General features: G+C 34.2%; 1 protein-coding gene across 5 annotated transcripts in view; it reads right to left on the bottom strand.

The window, feature by feature from the left end:
• EXOC2 (exocyst complex component 2) overlaps positions 1-19,591 on the bottom strand; it is a 131,958-nt gene that overhangs the window by 33,951 nt on the left and 78,416 nt on the right. For all 5 annotated transcript variants that reach the window (XM_080582254.1, XM_080582252.1, XM_080582253.1 and 2 more), the window contains 7 exons: positions 17,131-17,192; positions 13,461-13,541; positions 12,380-12,439; positions 11,441-11,502; positions 10,470-10,536; positions 8,246-8,362; positions 4,060-4,201 (listed from right to left, as the gene is read on the bottom strand). In XM_080582254.1, coding sequence (XP_080438380.1) covers positions 4,060-4,201; positions 8,246-8,362; positions 10,470-10,536; positions 11,441-11,502; positions 12,380-12,439; positions 13,461-13,541; positions 17,131-17,192 — 591 coding nt within the window. The remainder of the gene's footprint in view (positions 1-4,059; positions 4,202-8,245; positions 8,363-10,469; positions 10,537-11,440; positions 11,503-12,379; positions 12,440-13,460; positions 13,542-17,130; positions 17,193-19,591) is intronic.

Raw genomic sequence — 19,591 nt, 5'->3', positions numbered from 1 at the left:
AATGTTCAAATAGACAGGATTCAAAGCAGGCATTTTAAAAATAAAGACAAAAATGTTCAACTGAGTTAACAACAAGAAGCAGAAAAACCCCCACAGAGGCAGGGACAGAATCCTGCCTCCACCATTTTTTTTCCTCCCATTTAATGCCTCATTGATTTTTCAAAATCTGTTACAGCTGAGGGTAGATTTTTTGCCTGTAACAGATCCAGTTAATCTAAAACCAATTTTTATCCCCAAAACAGCCTCCATTTTGTGAAGCAAGTCAAGTGTACCCATGTTAGAAATAATGTTATTATTTAAAAACTAAATTATACTTGACTGTGTTTGTGTAGGCTTTCTGCAAATAACTCTTACTGACTTTAAAAAAAAAAGCAAATAGAAAAACAGAATGGAAAACAGGAAATTTTCTTATTGCATTGGTCTATATGGCTCAGCAACAGAATGGTAGCAATACATATATGTAACTTCTACACAGTAGACTTGTATTGATTTGAGATTTATATTGATTAGCTAATGATGTAGACCTTGACTTTTGCAGCCTTGATTCAAAAAAAGAAATAAAGTTGATGGCATTGGAAAGCAAAACAGTTAGGATATTGTGTTTCTCAGTGATTCTACATATAGTATGTAGTATTTATTGCCTTAAGTAAGTATTTAGTAATATACAAATAATTTCTGCCAGCTCAGCAAAGAAAGTCACCAGTAACATAAGTAAGTTTGAGGGCAAAGAGGACACACTTTACTAATGCCTTTCACAGATACTTGCTGAAAGCATAAGATTCAGGTGTTTTGTTGGATTCTGCTCCAGTTTCTGAAAAGCTCACTGATCTACACAGCATCAGGCCTCTCTGCCTTTTTATTTGCATTTCATTTCAGGTCTGTCTCTTGCTTGCAGCATCCCTTTATATCTGTATATATATGTATATACATATATATATATATACACACACATACGTATATGTATACATACATATATGTATACATATATATATGTATATACATATATATACATATAGCTGTATATATATGTTCCTATATTAATTCTATTTCTAAACGCTACCCTAATTTATGTTTACCTTGCTTAGCCAGGCCTATTTTCTCCCTTTTTTCCACTTTCATTCCCTGATTGATCTCAGTCTTTATCACAATCTTTCTGTTCCATTCTGTTGCTTCCACTTCAGCCACCCTACTTTCTATCCACTTTTATATTCTCCCCATGAACAATTCCATCTACCCAAACCCATTATCTTCCTAGATAATCCAGATTTGGTCCTCTGCACTTGAATTCAAACTTCCAGTTTCTTCCTTCTGCTAGGTAACAGCAGGGGGAGCATCAAGAACAGAGTACTTGCTAGTGTTTGACCAATACAATTGTTCAGAACAGTTGCAGGATTGAAGTTGTGGGCTGGATTACCAGCACAGAAAATTCATTAACAGGAAATTCTTAAATGTTATTCCTAACCAATTCCTAAGATTTTTCATAGTTACATTTCTTCCAAAATGTCCTTTGCAAAAGGTTTATCCATGGCATCAATAGGCCCCAACTCTGGTCAAGTTTTCAGTCTCCAGATGGAATGCTTGAAAGTTTCAGACTATAACAGTGAAGTTACTGACATTCTTACCTTATCTTTTAAATATGGGCAAATTGATGTCTTCTCCCACTGCTTACTTTTAAAACCAGAACTGTTACTGTCAAAACTTACCCTCATCCTACAACGAGCATATTTGAAAGCTAATGCTGTAACACCATACAAAAACCTTCAGCCCAAACTTATCACAGCTTGGCAATCAAGAATAGTTGTATCCACTAATGAACATCAAATAACTTTGACTATGCAATACTACATACCATTTATAGCACCACTCAGGAACACAACTGACAGCTAAATGTTTTGCCTTGCCAACACTATCAACACTTTCCTTTTTTAAAATCAAGGCTACAAAAATCAAGATCTAAATCGGCCAAATGACTCAAATCAAATTTTTAAGTTTTGCAGCCATAAAGACTACTGAAGAACAGATGCTAACTTCCACTAGGTACGTGCACTTTTTTTTCGTCACCAAACCAATGTGTTGATCCTTTAACAAGTCCTTGAATGAACTGTATGCTCGATTTGGTTATGCCCATTCCCAGTCATCTGTATGCTATTTTAGTTTAATAATGTCGATACTTTTCATGTTATACTTAGAGATGAATTCTTTTTTTTTTTTCTTTTTTCATTTTCCTCTCAAGGAAAAAAAAAGATGGCATGTCAGTACTGCAACATACTGCATCTTTTAGATTATATAAGGGTAATTTTCTCAAATATAATCTTGCTGTACAATTTCATTTTGTGACTAAAAGTTTATTGTAAAAATCAGCTATATGCTTGCTGTTTAAATTTTTTTTTCCAGTCCTCTTCAATAATGAAGTCCATTTACCTCATCCAAAAGGAAGGCTTTCCCAGTCACTAACTTTATCTTCAGATCCCCACATATTTTAAAGATCATACAATTATGGCGAAAGGCAGACAAACTGAAGCTGAAGTCACACTTTCTATAACAATATTCAATACAGTACATCTGACAGGATTTATCCATCTGAAAGATGGATCGTCAAGGTGAAGTTTGTAAAGAAGTGACTACATGTTCTTCTTAACACCTTTACTTTGTGGATTAACAGAAAAACTTTTTTACTACTTTAAATTGCCATCTGTTGTGCAACACTATGATATGCAGAGAAGGCTAATATACACCATCTTCACTTTGAATTTTGTGAAAAAGATGCAGATAAAGTATGTAAAACCAACAATGAACTGGAAAATAAACAGACTAAGGTACACCTCTAATAGAAGTTCGGTATTCTCTTTAAATGAAAAAAATACTACAAAACAATCCTAAAGGTAGTGTGAGTCTCATAAGTAGATCCCAATGCACTGAATGGGGAACTGAGCACGTAAAAAGCTGACACAACAACTTTTTCTTTGCTTGTGGGAATACAATCATGTCAAGCAAAAACACACTTCAAGCACAATGAGAAATTATGCATTATTCATATATAAATTCAAATGTACAAGATGAAAATTTATTTCTGCTGTATATTGTATTAGAGCATATATTCCAAGCACAAAAGTAATAGTGAAAGATCAAAGAGATATTTTTCTCAAAAGTAACAAACCCTACGTTTTTTGCGTATTTACAGCCCAGTGAGCAAGCACTGCAGCTCTTGATTCACAGATTACAAGTGTGCTTCTTGTAATTACCTCCCTATCAAAGTACCACAGAATTTCTACTAAGCTTGCTATATACAACTCTGAGAAACAATCAAACCAAGAAAGTACAAATTGTCATGTCAATCATTGATTTATTGAAAATTAATAGCAGATCACCTCCAAAATTCCAAGTACTGTTACTAAAACTAATTTCAACTTCGTATTAGCTAGACATTCATATGGTGATTTAGCTGGATTAGTTTTAGAAATGACAAATATGATGTTCAAAGGACCTAAATGTTAACGTGCACAGTATTCAGTGCTGAAAAAATCAGATTCATATTATGCTTCCTTAAAATGGAGGTTCTTAAAGCACCTAAATAAATGACTAACATCTCAGTCATTCTAAATACCATATTCCTGCCCTTCTTCAATGGTTTAACAATTGTTGCTGAACTACTTTTATAGTATGCATTTGCTCATAATTTTACCTTTTCAGAACTGTAATTATGTCTATTACCAAAGTGGCCAGATTCTTTGGAAAAAAATTCCAAACAATCTCAATGAATTTCATAAGAAAATAGCAAAGATGTCTCTTATAATAAGTTCTATTATACATAAGCAATGAAGCAAAATAATCACAAAAAACAAGCATTAAATAGATTATCAATGATAAAAGCTGCTTTAATCATTCAGGGGTATTTCAAAAATTATTTAGGAAATAAGTAAAATCTGTGAGAAAAACTTATAATAAGAACTTGTCAAAAGTTAAAAACAGACTAGAAAAAAGTTTTTAATTGTACAGTATATTTTAGTTCCTATCAATCACTGTTAAAATAATTTCAGAGTTTAATAAGCAGATATTTACCTGCTGGAACAAGACAATCTTTCCAGTCAAAATATCCTGCGTAAATGCCAGGTTCTAATGACCCAACTATAGGATCTGCCTTGGATTCAATGTACATTTCAAACAGTCTCTGATCCAGCTCTTTCAAGGATTCCATACTAACCTAAAAACAATCAAAACATAAATAGTCATTAATTATATGAATTAAATTGCATACGCAAAAACCTTAGAACATCATCTTTAATTTTCAGTAAAGAGTAGCAATTACTTACACGTTTCAGTTCATAATTACATATATAAAAAAAGCAGGAAATTCCATATTCTCTGTCCATCCTAGCCACTATAAAATTTTTCCCGATGGTGCTCAGCAACAAGTATTTTTGGGAAAGGTCCAAGAAATATCAAAGCAGGCAGATCATTCTATAACTGTCTACTGGCATGATTTTCTTCTGCATGTCCGGACGTCTTGATCTTCCACCACGTAAACAACGGAATTTTGCCAATGTTTTAAAATATGCCCATAATAATTTCCATCATAAAACATGAAGATTTTCTTAGGATACTTAAGATCTACCAACTGTAGCGTTACAATTTCTCATTATCAGCTGTGTACTTGAAAATGCATACATTAAGGAGCCTCTGACTTCTGAAACCATACATGTGAACTTCCCGACTCCAAGGCATCTCCATACAACAGATGCATAAGCTGCAGCTCACGAACACCTGCAGAATTTTTCTATTTAACAGCTCTCAATGCAATTTTTAGTACTTCACAACACTTAGCCACACTGAAAGCTAAAGGGATATGTACAATTTGTTTGTTTGTACATGAACAGCTTTAGATTTCATACAATCCTATTTTATTAAACATAGTTGCTCTTCTATAGTTACAGCTTCTAAAGCAATTCTGGAACACAACCCTTATCATAAAATGTTAAAAGTAGAAAGTCAATATCTTAGTACTGCAAAGTACGCTAAATGCAAACACAATACACTGAAAATGTCATGTGAGTTCTGGTTAAATGTATTTATGTTTATGCGTAAGAGCTTAAGCAATAGAAAAGTAAAGCTTTTAAACTACTGCTCATTTTCCTCAACCAGTAGGGAAAAAAAGCAGATTTATATAATAGGATAATTTGCAGAAACAACAGGGTTGTAAATATGAGGATGCAGAGCAGGGCTCTAGACAAAACTGGGAATTCAGAAGAAGAAAGAAAGAAAAGAACACCAACTTCTTATCATTCTTTTCTCTGTGAAAAACAGACAAAACATTTAATGCTACAAGCTGCAGAATTAAGGATAAAGCTTCTTCATTGCATGGATGTTTCTAAACTGTGCTCTCCTCTGGCACGCCTGTATATTGCCAAGTGAGGAGAAAAGTAAACTGCCATTTCTGAGTCAGGAATAGACAGACAGATAAGCCTTCAGGAGTGAGATCACGAGTGCATGGGAAAGCAGAGGTATTAATGAGGTCAAAGAATTTGCCAGGTTCAGCAAAGTTGGGGTGGTGAAGTTGGTGATCAGAAGTAACAGTGACCACCACTTTCCTGATTTTCTATCTGAGGAACCTCCTCTAATATGTCACAAGAAGATCTATATATCCTGAGCACACGATTTTCATAAAGCACTGAGAATTTGGTCCCAAGCAAGGAATCAAGACTACCTTCTCCTACTTCCTCTTCTACCTCACAGCCTGTTGACACTTAAGACTTGAAAAAGAAAACATTCAAAAATGTACTGCAATCTCACTAAACCCTAATTTTCCCCTTACGCAGAACTGCAGAAATGCAAACCTGGAATGAGTTTCAAAAGATATTTCACTCCAATTTCTTATGATTAAGGTCAGTAAGAATCCGTAGACTATTTCAGCTTAGGTATGAGTCAAGGGTGGAAGGACACAAGTTCAGTGGGAAGTTCCCATCAACGTGCACCATTCAAAGGATCTGTGGAACTGCTTTGATTGTCCTTAACAAAGTGTTCTAGAAGTAAATGACGCCACTTTCTACTTCTGCAGTCACTCAATAAAAAGAGCACACGCATGTTCACTACAGGTTCTTTTTTTTTTTTTTTTTCTTTCTTTACATTAGTTCACTTCAACCTGTTTCAAGTTCAGTGCACAATTAAGATAATGGTGGGCAACCTTGTTTTTCAGCCGCTGGAAAGATTACAAGATAGAACAATTCATCTGAATGTTATTTTGTGCCCTGGATGGGGTGTGAAGGGCAGGAGATGTCCTCAACAACATCCATTGTGTATACTCATTTTCCTGACTCCGAAGTAGGGGAAGTAAAATATAAAATATATTTTTATAAAAATATACAATTCTTTTATTGATATATTTCTGCTGTGAATTTCAATTTCAATTTTTGTATTAAAGCCATTGTGAGCCTTTATCTTAGTAACTACTCTGCACAATCTGAACACCAGAACTTTGGAGACAATTATATTCAGAAGCTTAATCAAGAAGCTATGATAGCTATCTTGGGATGCACACATTTTATTCCAGTTGCTAACTGAATAAACTGATGATAAAATCACCGAGGAAGAGCAATTGTAAAATAGCTATGTAGAAATTAAATAAAATTACTGGTGAATGTTCTAAGTATGAGCAAAGATGGCATGCACTAAAACAGAGGGTTAAATTTGGCCATTTTTATGTAACTTAGTTATTTGCACATGTGAAAAAAAAAGATATATATGTAGAATGTAAGAAAATCTTCTTGGTTATCACTTTACTTTACTTTTTTTACTTTTTTTTTCTTTTCCCAGAATATGGACATAATAATGATTTCCCTCCTAATTGGAAAAAACCCACGACCTAACAAATAGTTTTTACCAACATAAAATACAAAGTTCATTTTAAAATTCAATTTACAAAGCTAACAAATGAAGTATATAGTTTTGTTTCAGTCTCCCCAGATAACAGCAAATCTTATTTTTCAAAAAAAATGCCAATTCCTTGCTGTATTTGTTTAACCCAATAAATACTTAAATAAACTAAGAGACAGAGAAAGCTACGTGACATAACAAAAAAACTGAAACAATCATCCAGTCCTCCTAAACCTCTGTGAACTTATAGCCTCTCTTAAAATTAATGAAGGTTTCTACAATTGCCATCTTAAGATGATACTATTTGATTATCCAAATCCTGCTAGATTATCAGATTATCAGCTGATTTGTACCAGATATTCAGGACTGCATCAGTCCCTGTTTTCCAAGGATTAAAATAAATTTGAAATTAATCTGTGACTTCATCACATCATTTGAATTTTGTTATTTGTAAACCTACTAGACATTTAAAGGCAATACTCTGATATGGCTGTACAAGACAGAGTATTGAATATATAGCACGTCTCATTTGCCTATATTGTCAACACTAACTGTAGCTCAACTCTTGATTGTCTCAGCATCAAAGAATGATGATATCCAGAGTAATTTCATACACTGCATTATCAATACAAATCATATCTGCCACACTTAAATGTTATTCAAAATAACTTCAGCCACAAAAATTCAAACATTCAGACAGAAGAGGACTAGGGATGTACTATATAGTAGAAACATCAGTTCAAGTGAAATATTTTACTCTGTACTGGAAGAGATAACATTTTACTTCCAATCAACAAATGTTTCTGGAAATACACCAACTTTATGGTCCTAAGGATTAAGTCACAACATTTCTCATAAAAAATGATTAATCTTTACAAAAAGGCAGGAAAATGAGACAGCTACTGCCGCCCACTTTGACATTTTCGTTCTTTGAAAAAGAAAAAAAAACACGCACAAAAACACAACAAAAAACCTGAACTAGTTTATGAACAACAGCTATCAGTAATGCAGATTGCCAGATGAAATAATTTATCAAGTGTATTTCTGAGATAATGATCTTTTATTCTCTGCATTAAGAAAACACAGTGACATTAAACAGCTTTACTGAGAAATCTGATAAGCTTTGCCCGTGAACATACAAATCTTGAATAAGAAGTCATATTTTCTACACTAGCTACCTAAGCCTTATAAGAATGCATACAACCATATCACCATTATTGTTGTGTCCATGAAATAACTGATGTTTGGAGTCCCACTCATATGTAGAAGGCTCACTCAAGAGTCATTTAAACACTTGCACTTAATTCCCACAGAAAATAAAACAAGTACAAACTATTTCCTTCAAGCAATGACACTTCATTCCAGTGTCCTCACTTACTTGAGTTATTTTTTCAACACCTTGAAAGCCATGTTTCTCAAAATGTTCAGCTATATTTAGGAAGGTATGACGTTCCAGATAGCGGCAGTTACTGAGTGCAATTAAAACTCTTTGTTCCTAAAAAATTGTTGTAAAAGAGAAAGAGTATAACAATTAGAAAAAACAACAACAACAAAAAAAACAAACAAAAAAAAACAACAAAAAACAGAAGTATCAGCATGACCAAAATTTTAGCACGACTAAACGAGTACTATCTTATTGACTCTGTGTGTGATAGACATGCTGATATATAAACAGAGTTTAGTAATATTTTTGTGAGTAAAACTGAGTAAATACAAGGCATGATGACTGAACATCTATGCTTTTTCTTATAGGATCTGGAGCATTCACTGGAATAACTGTGACTAATACAGAACTGTGGTTAAGATTTCTGTACAAAAATTAGGTTTGGACAATTTTCCAGGAAGCTGTTTCTGGCTTTTACTTTGTTTCAAGAAATATGCTAAGAATTATGACCATCATAAAATGTAATTGAAGATCATCTTCACCTTTACATGAAGCTTGCTAAAACAAGAGAAACAAAACAGGTATGGCACAAATATACCCACCCATTCTAAAATACCAGAAAGTTCTGAAGTACCTGATGAAATTTGAAAAATTCTAGATGGTTGTAACTTATCTCTGTTCTTCTATGACTTTTTTTTTTTTTAATTATTATTACAAGAAGATCAAATACACTCTGGAGTTGAGATATTAGAATTGCTTTTCCCTGACCTTGGTGCAACAAGGTATAGTTTCCAAAGAGGAGACAACCAAAGAGATAGAACTACTTTAACAGATTTGTTTTCCCCTCTTCCCCTTTCTTTCCACTAATGGAAAAATATTTTCAACCTCAGATGGGAGTTCAGAATCAACAATGGCAAATATTTTGCAAACAGAATTATTTGGCAACGAAATCAGCATAATCATAGTCGAGATCTGATTAAAAATGATGTTGACTTTCAGACTCAGAAAAATTCCTGACAGTTTTGTCTTCTAGCAATATGATGACTGGTACTGAGATATGCAGTTGCCTACTACTTTAAACGCTCATCTGTTGGTATATATAATATTAAAAAATAAGCATTTTACAAATAGTGACAAATCTTAGAGTGGTCACTCACTTTTTCTGTTCTTGTTACTCAACCGTAACAGAAATGACAGTGTTCTGTGATTTACAGAAGAAAATAAATATGATCCCTTGGAAATCAAATCTTGTCCAAAAATTATTGATTTTTTTTTAAAACTTAAAATGGTCATACCCATGACATGTGGCAGGAAGGCCGGAACGACCACAAGAAATTATTTTGTCAACAATCAATATCAAAATCCATGTGTTGTAAGAATGAAAGATAGAAACTATAAATCAGTACAGTCTGCAATTCAGACATTTTTTGGATTTTGCAACCTGTGATTGTTTATTGTAGTGGGAATGATCATTGCTCTGCTCTTGTAAATGAGGAAATGCCAGGATTCTGACAACATTTAAACCTGCACCAAGTAACATTAACCTCAAAAGAGCTTCTTACTAGGTTTCTTTCAGGGAACAACGACATTTTTTTCCATCAGAATTTTTTTTTTTCCCTCTAGAAAAAATTATATTAAGCAAAGTGAAAGTACAATTTTTCAATTTCTTAAAACAGCCACAACAAACAAACAAGTTACAGAAATAATAAATACTTACACTCAGCAATGTAAGCTTTTTGGGAAAAACTACATTACTGCCTATCTGTATCTCTATGTATTTTTAAAAATAACTAATAACCAGACCAGTTCTTAGCATTTAAAACATGGTAATAAGTCAAAAGTTAAATCGTCAGCTGTTTTAATGCCAGTGCTATTTTCGCGGATTTCAATGATGCCATTTTAGTTTCTGAGGACGGCCTGGTTTCAAAAATTGTCTTCACTACTTACTTTAAGATAGTATACTAAGATATCATACACAGTGCTTTTAAAAGTACCCTTATGTTCAAGCCTTCTAACCTTACACTCTTGTATATATATTTCTTAATGTATATATTAGAAAATGCCTCTATAATAGAGACTTTCTCTCTAAAAAAGAACCCCCCAACATCTGAAACGATTAATTAAAAAAAAAGAAAAAAAGAATAAAAACACCGTATTACTGGAACTTTGAGAATTATTAAGTTTCATGTCAGCTTTTAAAAACGGAAGTCAAACTTACTGAAGAAAGACTCGAGTCCTCATGAATGCTTCCAAACAAATCTGGAGATGAAACATCAACTGAAAGACTGGGAATATTGGTTAAATTGTGAGTAGCATAGTGATTTTGGCTATTTGATACATGAATAATGAGTTCAAATAAACAGTTGGAACAAAAGACTAGAATTTTGTGTAAACACCCCACCATTACCCCCTGCCTCACACAAGATAATAAAGTAGCCCACATTATGATGTCCAGAAAGCCTGCAAGAGCTTTGTGGACAGACAGTACCGCAGATCTTTCTTTAAAGCATTTTCAATGTCTTCAAGTTCTCTGGTTTGCCGCAGATTCTGCTCTATTTTTACACCTATCTAGCCATCAGAGTCATCCAAATAGCAAATAAAAATAGTATTAGGAACACAGTTAATCGGCCTCATTCTAATGCATATTGCGGGTAGTAGTATTTGCCAACTCTCTAACATTTCAGAAAAATTATTTGTGCTCTGAAAACTCAGGCTATTCTGACTGCTTTGGTCTCCAAACTAAGTGGCTCGTGAGCAATTATAGAACAACCTTTCAAGAATTTAGCAGAAATACTAATATCTAGTCGAAATAGAAGGGAAGAAAAAAAAAGGCAGTGGCTACTTCTCTATGAGTGGATATTACTTAGTGACAAGGATAATTCATTCCATGTCAGATCATGTAAAAAACAACATACTTGCTTCTACAGCATACTACAAAGCCTGTCACTGAAAAAAAATGGCATAACGAATACCATATTAATTATCTTGTACAATATTTATTACTTTACATCACTCAATTTTTAGCATAAAAAGTATCTAACTGTATTTCAAAGCAACACTAGCCAGAGGCAAAAGTATTAATATAAAATACGTAACACCAGAGGGATAAAGTCACCACCACGACCAAAATGTGAGACCTGCACCCACAATTTCAGAATACTACAATTGTGTCATGTTTATTTTACTTACTGTGCTGTATCTATGTCACCATCAGGTTTGGTACTCAATTGTTCCAAACAGTCTATGAAAACCTAGGAAACAAAGTAATATCTATATTTTCTGTCAGAACTGAAAAATAATCTTAAATTCACTTTTACCACAGTCAATAGAAGCAGAACAATCATCATCACCTTTCACTGTCTTAAACCTCATATGCATTAGTAGAGTTGTTAAACATTTTAAATATCTATTTTTAATTTTATATGCATCACACTCTTTACTTGTGGCAAAAAAATAGGTGGTTTTCATCCTGCTATGTGATTTTCATCAGGCATGGCTAAAATCATATGATGGTAAAAATATATGATTTGCAAAGAAGGCACTGCTAATTTTCGTGTTCAATCTGAAGAGTTGCATTTAAGTAAACATCACAGAAGCATCACTAAAATCCAGTTTTTGCTTTTGCTCAAGATTTCTTATCTAAGAATGCTATAAAAATGTTTTGGAAGCCTAAAGCATGCTATTACTTGATTTCAAATATATATGGTTTTAAAATACCAAATTTTACTATGAAGAATATTGGTTTCCAAAAACAAAAAAAAAGAATCTAGATCCTCAGCTGATGAAAATCAGCATTGCTTCTTTTATGGTAGTATATCAATGCTAGTTGACATCAGCTCAGGAAGTATCTCGATCACAGTGATGGTGGTTCAGTAAAATACTAGAACGCGTCAATAACCCACACACTCAGGATTTGATATCATCAAATTCAGCTAGGAACGTCTACATACTTCTCAAGTCAAACATTTGGCATGATCCCAGAGTGTATTAGAGGAACAACATGTCGTCATCCACTTAAGGTATTGTCATCAACTTAAGCTACCCTTTGGAAGTTGGGAAGGATGCAAAGCACACTTTTTTGTTATTCGCTTGCATTCACAATTTCATATCTCAAAACATTTGAGTTACCTGCATGATCCCAATGCTTAGCTGGCACACATCCTCCTGTGTTTTCTGTTGCTGGAACACCTGAAGATGTAAGCACATTATATAAATGGAACAGCTTCACAAAGCTTAATTCTCAAAGAAGGCCCAAGTAATCTGTCCCTTCAGAGACAACACGCTTATGTGAATGACTGCTGGGACACAATGCTTTCTCACAGATCAATTTCAATTTTTCCCCACCCTAAAAATGGGGAGAAAGTATGTAAGTCCAAATAAGCAGCTTGACCAGCATGAGGTGTTAAAACACTAAAGGCAAGGAAGTCCTAGTAACTAGCACACGTGATGCGTACCGCTGTCGGATAATAGAATTGCAGCTAAACCTAGGATATTCAAAGATCTCTGCACCCTAACAAGAAGGATTCACCATGCACAGCACATTCTTATGAATAATGTTCATTAAGAAACTGGACAAGCTAGTCATGAACAATGAAATAAGGAAGGAGACAGAAACAATACCCATACAGAAGGGCGCAAGGGGCTTTGGAAAAGTATTAAACTTTCTCAGATCACTGAGGAAACCTGAAAGAAGATATCAGTATCATATTTAATCATGGCCTCAATAAACAAAGTGGATGTGGATAGGCAAGACTCCTGATTTAGAATAAAGTTTGCAGAAGTAAAAAGCTGAATTAATGTTCTACTAGTAGTTCCGATGCAATATTGAGTTAAGAGAAACTCCTGGGAATAAATATATACGTATACATATATACATATGCATACATGTGTGTGTGTATATATATATATATATGTCACATCTATGGCAATCTGAAAAGTACATTAGTAGCCTTTTTCTAAAAGAACAGCTTCAAAAATTTAAATATATGTCCATCTGCCCCATATACATACAATTAACCTTAACTGAAGAAAATTAAATGAAATACAAATGATAACAATAAAAAGCTAGCAGCAGTGAAAAGGGTGCAAGTTAAAAAGAAAAAAAAAGGAGAAGTTAGAATCCTGTATCATTCTTTGAAAGTTCTTGTTCTGACATGTAATAGTAATTTACATAAAAAGAAGGAAATTTGAAGTATAAATCAAAACTTACACTGGCCTCTCCAGGTTTGCAGTCCAGCACAATTTTTAGAGATTGCAAGGAATGGATAATGCACTGTTCAAACTGGGATGGCTGAAAGGCAAATGACTCTTTAGCTTCCAGATAAGCATTCCATGTAAAATAAATACTACACAAGCAAATGTATAAAAATTCCATTCCATATGGCAAACTCTTTATTTGGGATAAGGAGAAAATCACAATTCATATATTACTAGAAGATACTTTTGAAATGATGTTATTATCTACAAAACTATTACAATAGATAATGAGCATTTTTCTCTGAGACACTTATCCACTGAATAGCCTCCTCTGGGAGGGTCATGAAAGAATTTTATGGCATTTTTTTTGTGGTAGCATATACATTACATTATAGAGGCCTATGACACATCTCCTTGATCTAAGTTGGGAAATAATTTCACCTTGGATATCTGTTATTTCTGCATTTAATTTCAGCAAAATATTTCTAAGAAAAGTGGACTGAAATTGCTTTCACATGGAGGAAAAATAAAGACTGGTTTGGGGGACTATTTTTTTTTTAAACCTCTAGGGTTTCCAAACCTGAAGCATGAATGTCTTGATGCATGTACCAATTTCACTATGAAAGTGCAAATGAGTTCACCGCATCAGAGTCATTAGTCAGTTTTTCCTCATCTTTCTCTCTTCCCTGTTAAAGTCACTTTTTTTCTCTGAGACTGCCGGCTTGGTATTAGGCAGGAAGCTGTTGTACAATGCAGAGAGGTGTCACTGTTCTATGAAAGAGGGACATCATTCATTTGGATATGGGTCAGAGAGACGGATGAAAAAGCTAAGCCATGTAAATCTGTGTTTTTCTGTTTTTTAAACCAGTAAATAGTTTATGACATGTCACCCACTTAATGCTTAGGAGTAATCTGTATCTCTGTAAATGCTGGGGTGGATGTGGAATACGAGTGTGACGCCTGTACGGCAACCTGAAAAGCATGAAGGAAGGGCCACTCAGACTATCTATTATTTTTGGATTGGCTCAGAAGAAAAAGAACAGCAGTAAAGTGCTGCTGTTATATTTTGTTTCTGTATCATAAAACACCACACTTTAGGAGAAGAAAGCCATTCAGATACATTATCCTTTGCGTATTATGAAACTGAGGAAAGCTGGTTCTCTGTCTTACTGTATCTCTTACCTGGAATATGAATGTTAAAGGGGTTATTATTAACCAGTATTTCCTACCTACTTAAAATACAGTTTCTGTCTTAAGCCGAAGGTATCTCCAAAGACACTGCGTGGCCCTTGTTTATGCTCGTTATTTTTTATTACAATATTACCACAATGAACTCTACTTCAGTAGGCAGCTAATCTCACTATGACAAAACATAATCAACTGCCACCAATGAGATCTGGCATGTCTCAACCACTGCCTCAAAAGGGGGAATCTATGAAAACGTACACAAGGAATTCATGGGTGACTTCTAAATACACAAAAGGTTGTTAAGCACTTGTTAACAAAGATGCTGTAAAGATACAGACAAAGCATAAAGTAACAGAAGCTTTTGCAGTAGATCTTTTCTCCCCCCTCCATTTTGCAGATGAATAAAGTGAGAAACAGAAATGTTAAGGGACTTGCCCAAGTCAATAGTAACTGAAACCAAGACCAAAAGCTATAAATCTGGTTATAATACCCGAATTGCCCAACAACACTCCTTCCTACAGTATGTATGTTGTGACTGCTTCATGCCCTCCTACTCAACTTCAAACATATTTATAGAAGCAAATAAGAAAAACTAAAAAAGGCGGTGGAGCATTCCCTTAGATAATATATACAAAGCAATTCTCCCTCCCACAGGCCCTTTCTGCTTTCGCAGATTGTTTTTAAGTCACACCTACAACGTGCTTGCTGTGTTTTAGCCATTACTCACTACTGTTTATTTCCAGAAAGCATCTCACTAGTTTATCCGAATTTGGTTTCAAGCCATTTGTTGTTTGTGTGTAGGCAATCTCCTAAATTAGTTGCTTTTCAGTTCAATTTCTCGTTATAACAGATAAGTGACCTATTTATTCAGCTACAGACCAATTCCATGGTAGTATGCCTACTAAGTTATGAAGCATTTTGATGTGAACTGAACTTGTGACCTCAAAAAAAATTCTTTACTTCGGTAAACTATCCCTAAAATAAGTTGCTTAACAATTAAAGCTATTATTGTTTATCTCAGCAAAAATCATACTAAAGGTCAGCAGTAATTATTCTGACACATTTGAATAACCCTACTTAAGGCAGAAAGTCATGCTACAGATCTTTATTCCCAATTCTTGTCTCTCGATACATGGCACAGATTTACAAACCTTTTATTTATACTTTTTAAAAAATTAGTATTCCCCCATAAGTCAATGAACAGAAGAGGCTGGATAGGAAAAAAAAACAGAAGTGCTTTATCTATGTTTAATATATTTCAGAGCATATATTCTAATTCATCGTTAACTGGAATATACTGCATTGATTTTTTAAAATGGAATATTATAAATAGAGACCTCATTCTGGAAGCCTACTTAAAATCCTGGGAAAGAAAATGCAAGTTAGTTCCTTAAAAATATTAAAATGCAAGGTTTCATAAGGTAAGAGTTACTAAGGTATGTTTTTTTCTTTCTTTTTTCTTTTTTTTTTTTAACATGTATAAAATACACAGAAATGAAAAGAAACTGTACTTATGTAGAAAGCAATTTCTGAAAGAACCATTTTATTCCATTAGTGGTGGCCATTTGGTTTTGGGCAGTTTCACAAATAAGTAGTTCCATTGGACTGCTCACCCTAGAGCTGCAAAGTTTTATCCATTTTGATCCTAAGTTTCACTCACAGAAAATGGAGGTCACTCAAGGAGTTTTTCAATATGAACCTTGCATGCACAGAGTTATTTACGATCAGTATGAGAAGAAATACTGATACTGTTCAATAGGTGAAGTGGCAAAATCTCCATGTTAATGGTAACTGATTAGATTATAGGCATCAAAGAACTTAAGTCATACCTCCACCTCTGAAAACATCTGTCGTAATAAGTAATGTTAGAAAGCATTCTTTTTATGTTAGAACTACTCCCACGTGAGAAAGGGCTGCTTTAGAAAGACATGAAACTTATCCATCACACAGACTTAAGACCAAGCTGTGTTCCCTATTCATGCCACCTGTGGAAGAAACGAAGTACTAGGATATGAAAATGCAGCTTTCATTTTGTTGGTCACATGTCAATATTGAACATTTATCTCAAAATAACTTCCTCTGTGATAATCCTAGCACAGTTAAGAAGCTATTTTATCTTACTACTAAGTTCACAATTTCTTTTGCACTTTAGATACTGCTACCTAGTAGTACAATTATCACTTAATGTTAAAATTACTTCAGACAGAACAATTTAAGAAGTACAAATAAATGTTTTGGTAAAGACAAAAAAATAATGTTGTGTTTTGTGATGGGATCTGTTAAGAAAGCCCTAAGTAACTATACCAATAAAAAATTTTGGATTTTTAATCTACCTATATTTTCGTATTTTAATAAAACTGTAGACACCAGTATGCACACACATAGACAAAGTCCAAACTAATTCAATTTCTCTGGAGAACATACAAACCAGTTTATTTGCACTTCTTAAAAAGAAAAATCCAAAGACAGTGCCTGTAACACACAAGTATACCCACCAACGATGTCAAACCTTCATTGTCAACAACCCAGTCTTCCTTTTCAGCTAGCCTCTTTATATCTGTAAGACAGAAAAAAAAAAAAAAGAAAAAAAAAAGAGGTATTCATTTTCATTATTAAAAACTCCTTGAACTTGAAAAGATAAACCACAGACATTGGGACTGCAATGACTAGACATACAAGCAAATAGCACTAAAAGCTTCAAAGCTTTCAGCCTTCTCAAATGACTAAGAACGGAACACGTACATGGTATGCTGGTGACACCACACAGAGAAGCTTATCTGTGATACATGGCAAGAGTTGCATGAAGCCCACCTTTTACTGGAAAGCTTAAAATTAAAGGAATATTGTCAAGGCTCTGGGTTTATTTTTTATTTTCTAAGTTTTTAATCAGAATATAAAATACTTCATTTAAGAACTGAAGTTGCTATAACCTATTATATTCCAGCTCTTAATTAAAAATGAAAGACCAACTGCTTAGTATTTTAGCAAAGATAAAAAGGACAGCATATAATTCATAATTAATAACTATAAAGAAGGCTATTCATGATATTGACCATTCATGAAAATGCATGAAAGCATATGCAAAAAACTATCTTCTACTACCCAAAAGGTTTCAATTTCTACAGGCTTACTAAAGCTAAGAGGAGCTAAGACAGGATGTGAATCCAAAACTCTTGTTCTGTGAACAAAATTCCTCTGTGGATGCATTAATTTAGCAACACTTTTTTTTTTTTTCTTAATTGATTTACAAACATGAATGAGATGAACTGTGTGTAGTTCATGGGGGCTTTGGCATACATTCTCTCACATAAATTGTTCTTCAGAACTGTCTGTATATCATGAAACTCCCTTTTAAATGGGAAATGATTTTGGTGAATTTCTCCCCCAAGCCCAAGCAAAAAGGGTAACTAATGCATGCTGAATGGTATCTACACTACTCTTGGTGCTCTAATGAGCTAGATGAAGAAGCTTGAGCACGGTGTCATACCCTGCAATTCTACATCCCATGGAAACAGTCTCAGTGACAATAAAAGGTATTAAGGGACTGCACAGAATAAATACTCTGTTCATTTCCCTATTTAGCAAAGCTCTTATTGAATTGATATTCTTGCAGGGCTTTAGATCATGCTGGTCAGCCTTTACATGTTTTTGTGGCCGTTCATTTTGCAACCTGTTCTGAGCTAGCACAAATACAAAAACAAACAAACAAACAAACCAAACCAAACCAAAAAAAAATCTAAACAAATAAAACCCAAAAAACTAATTTCACTGAAACCCTTCACCAAATTCCAGTCAAATACATTGATGTAAACCCCCTGTCTGGTCTGGCATTCACATAATCTGGCTCTCATGACCTTTATGACCAGTGATCATGCATAAGAGGGAAAGAACAGAAATTGCTTCTCAGGGCCAGCATGAGTACACTGCATTTATCTGAAGACAACAAGAAAAACCTGTGTGTGGGCAGATTTGTCCTATTTAAATAGCTAATGGTAGTGTGCTCTATTAAAAATTTTAACTGATCGGAATGCCTCTACCAACTTACAACGTGTAGTAAGAGATGAGACTGAGCTTTACAGTAGCAGTCTACGCAGCTCACATTTCAGAGAGATTATAGAGGGGGATTCAAGTCCAGGGGGAACCCCTTTCACTAATATAATACAGATATAAATATGTTTGAGATCCATTTACATAGCTCCATGAGAATATCCATTAATTGTTCTTTTGCTGGTTCCCTAAAGACAACAGTTTCCTCAAGGGCCCAATTAATCCAGTCCTGTCCAGAAAAATGATCTAAACACACTTAACATAAGCAATTTTGCTTGGGCTGGTAAAGAACAAAAAAGGCACCCATAGATAAGGCACACAGTGCAACAATATGATATGAAAGTTGTAATAGAGGCAGGTATCTTTACTCTTTCTCTGGTTGATGCTCTGGCAAATGCATAGGACTGCTTCACTAACAGGGAATATAAGAAGCAATCAAGAAAGGCAGTTATAATTAGCTAGATAAAAAAAAAGATGCATTAGCCAGCCAATATAAAATACCAAATGTTAAGGGTTCTGATCTCTTTCAATTCAAGACACAGAAGGATGAATAAAGATGTTCAGACCAAACAGAGAATCATTCCTACACAGACTGGTGAATCTGCTTTATCAAAAATCTAAGTTAGAGACTACCACTAGAATTTTTCCTCCACTGAACTTATGTGGCCAGCAATCAGGACATAAACAGAAATACTGTATCTGAACAAAGGACTGGGCTATTGTGATGATGCAATATGTAGGCAACACTAGTAAGACAACAGGCTTTTTGACTTAGAGCTTCATGATTAATCACATATCTGAGTTCTCTGGACCACACTGGGGAAGCTAGGTGGATAAAGACTATAGAGAACTGATTTCTTCGTATTTCAAGCAAAAGCTGTGGTGAATACTTTCCGTACAGAGTTTTAA

This window comes from Anser brachyrhynchus (assembly GCF_964034855.1).
Source record: "Anser brachyrhynchus genome assembly, chromosome: 2".
Taxonomy (NCBI): domain Eukaryota; kingdom Metazoa; phylum Chordata; class Aves; order Anseriformes; family Anatidae; genus Anser; species Anser brachyrhynchus.
Note: the sequence above shows the minus strand (reverse complement) of the source record. Positions and strands in the feature narration are given on the sequence as shown.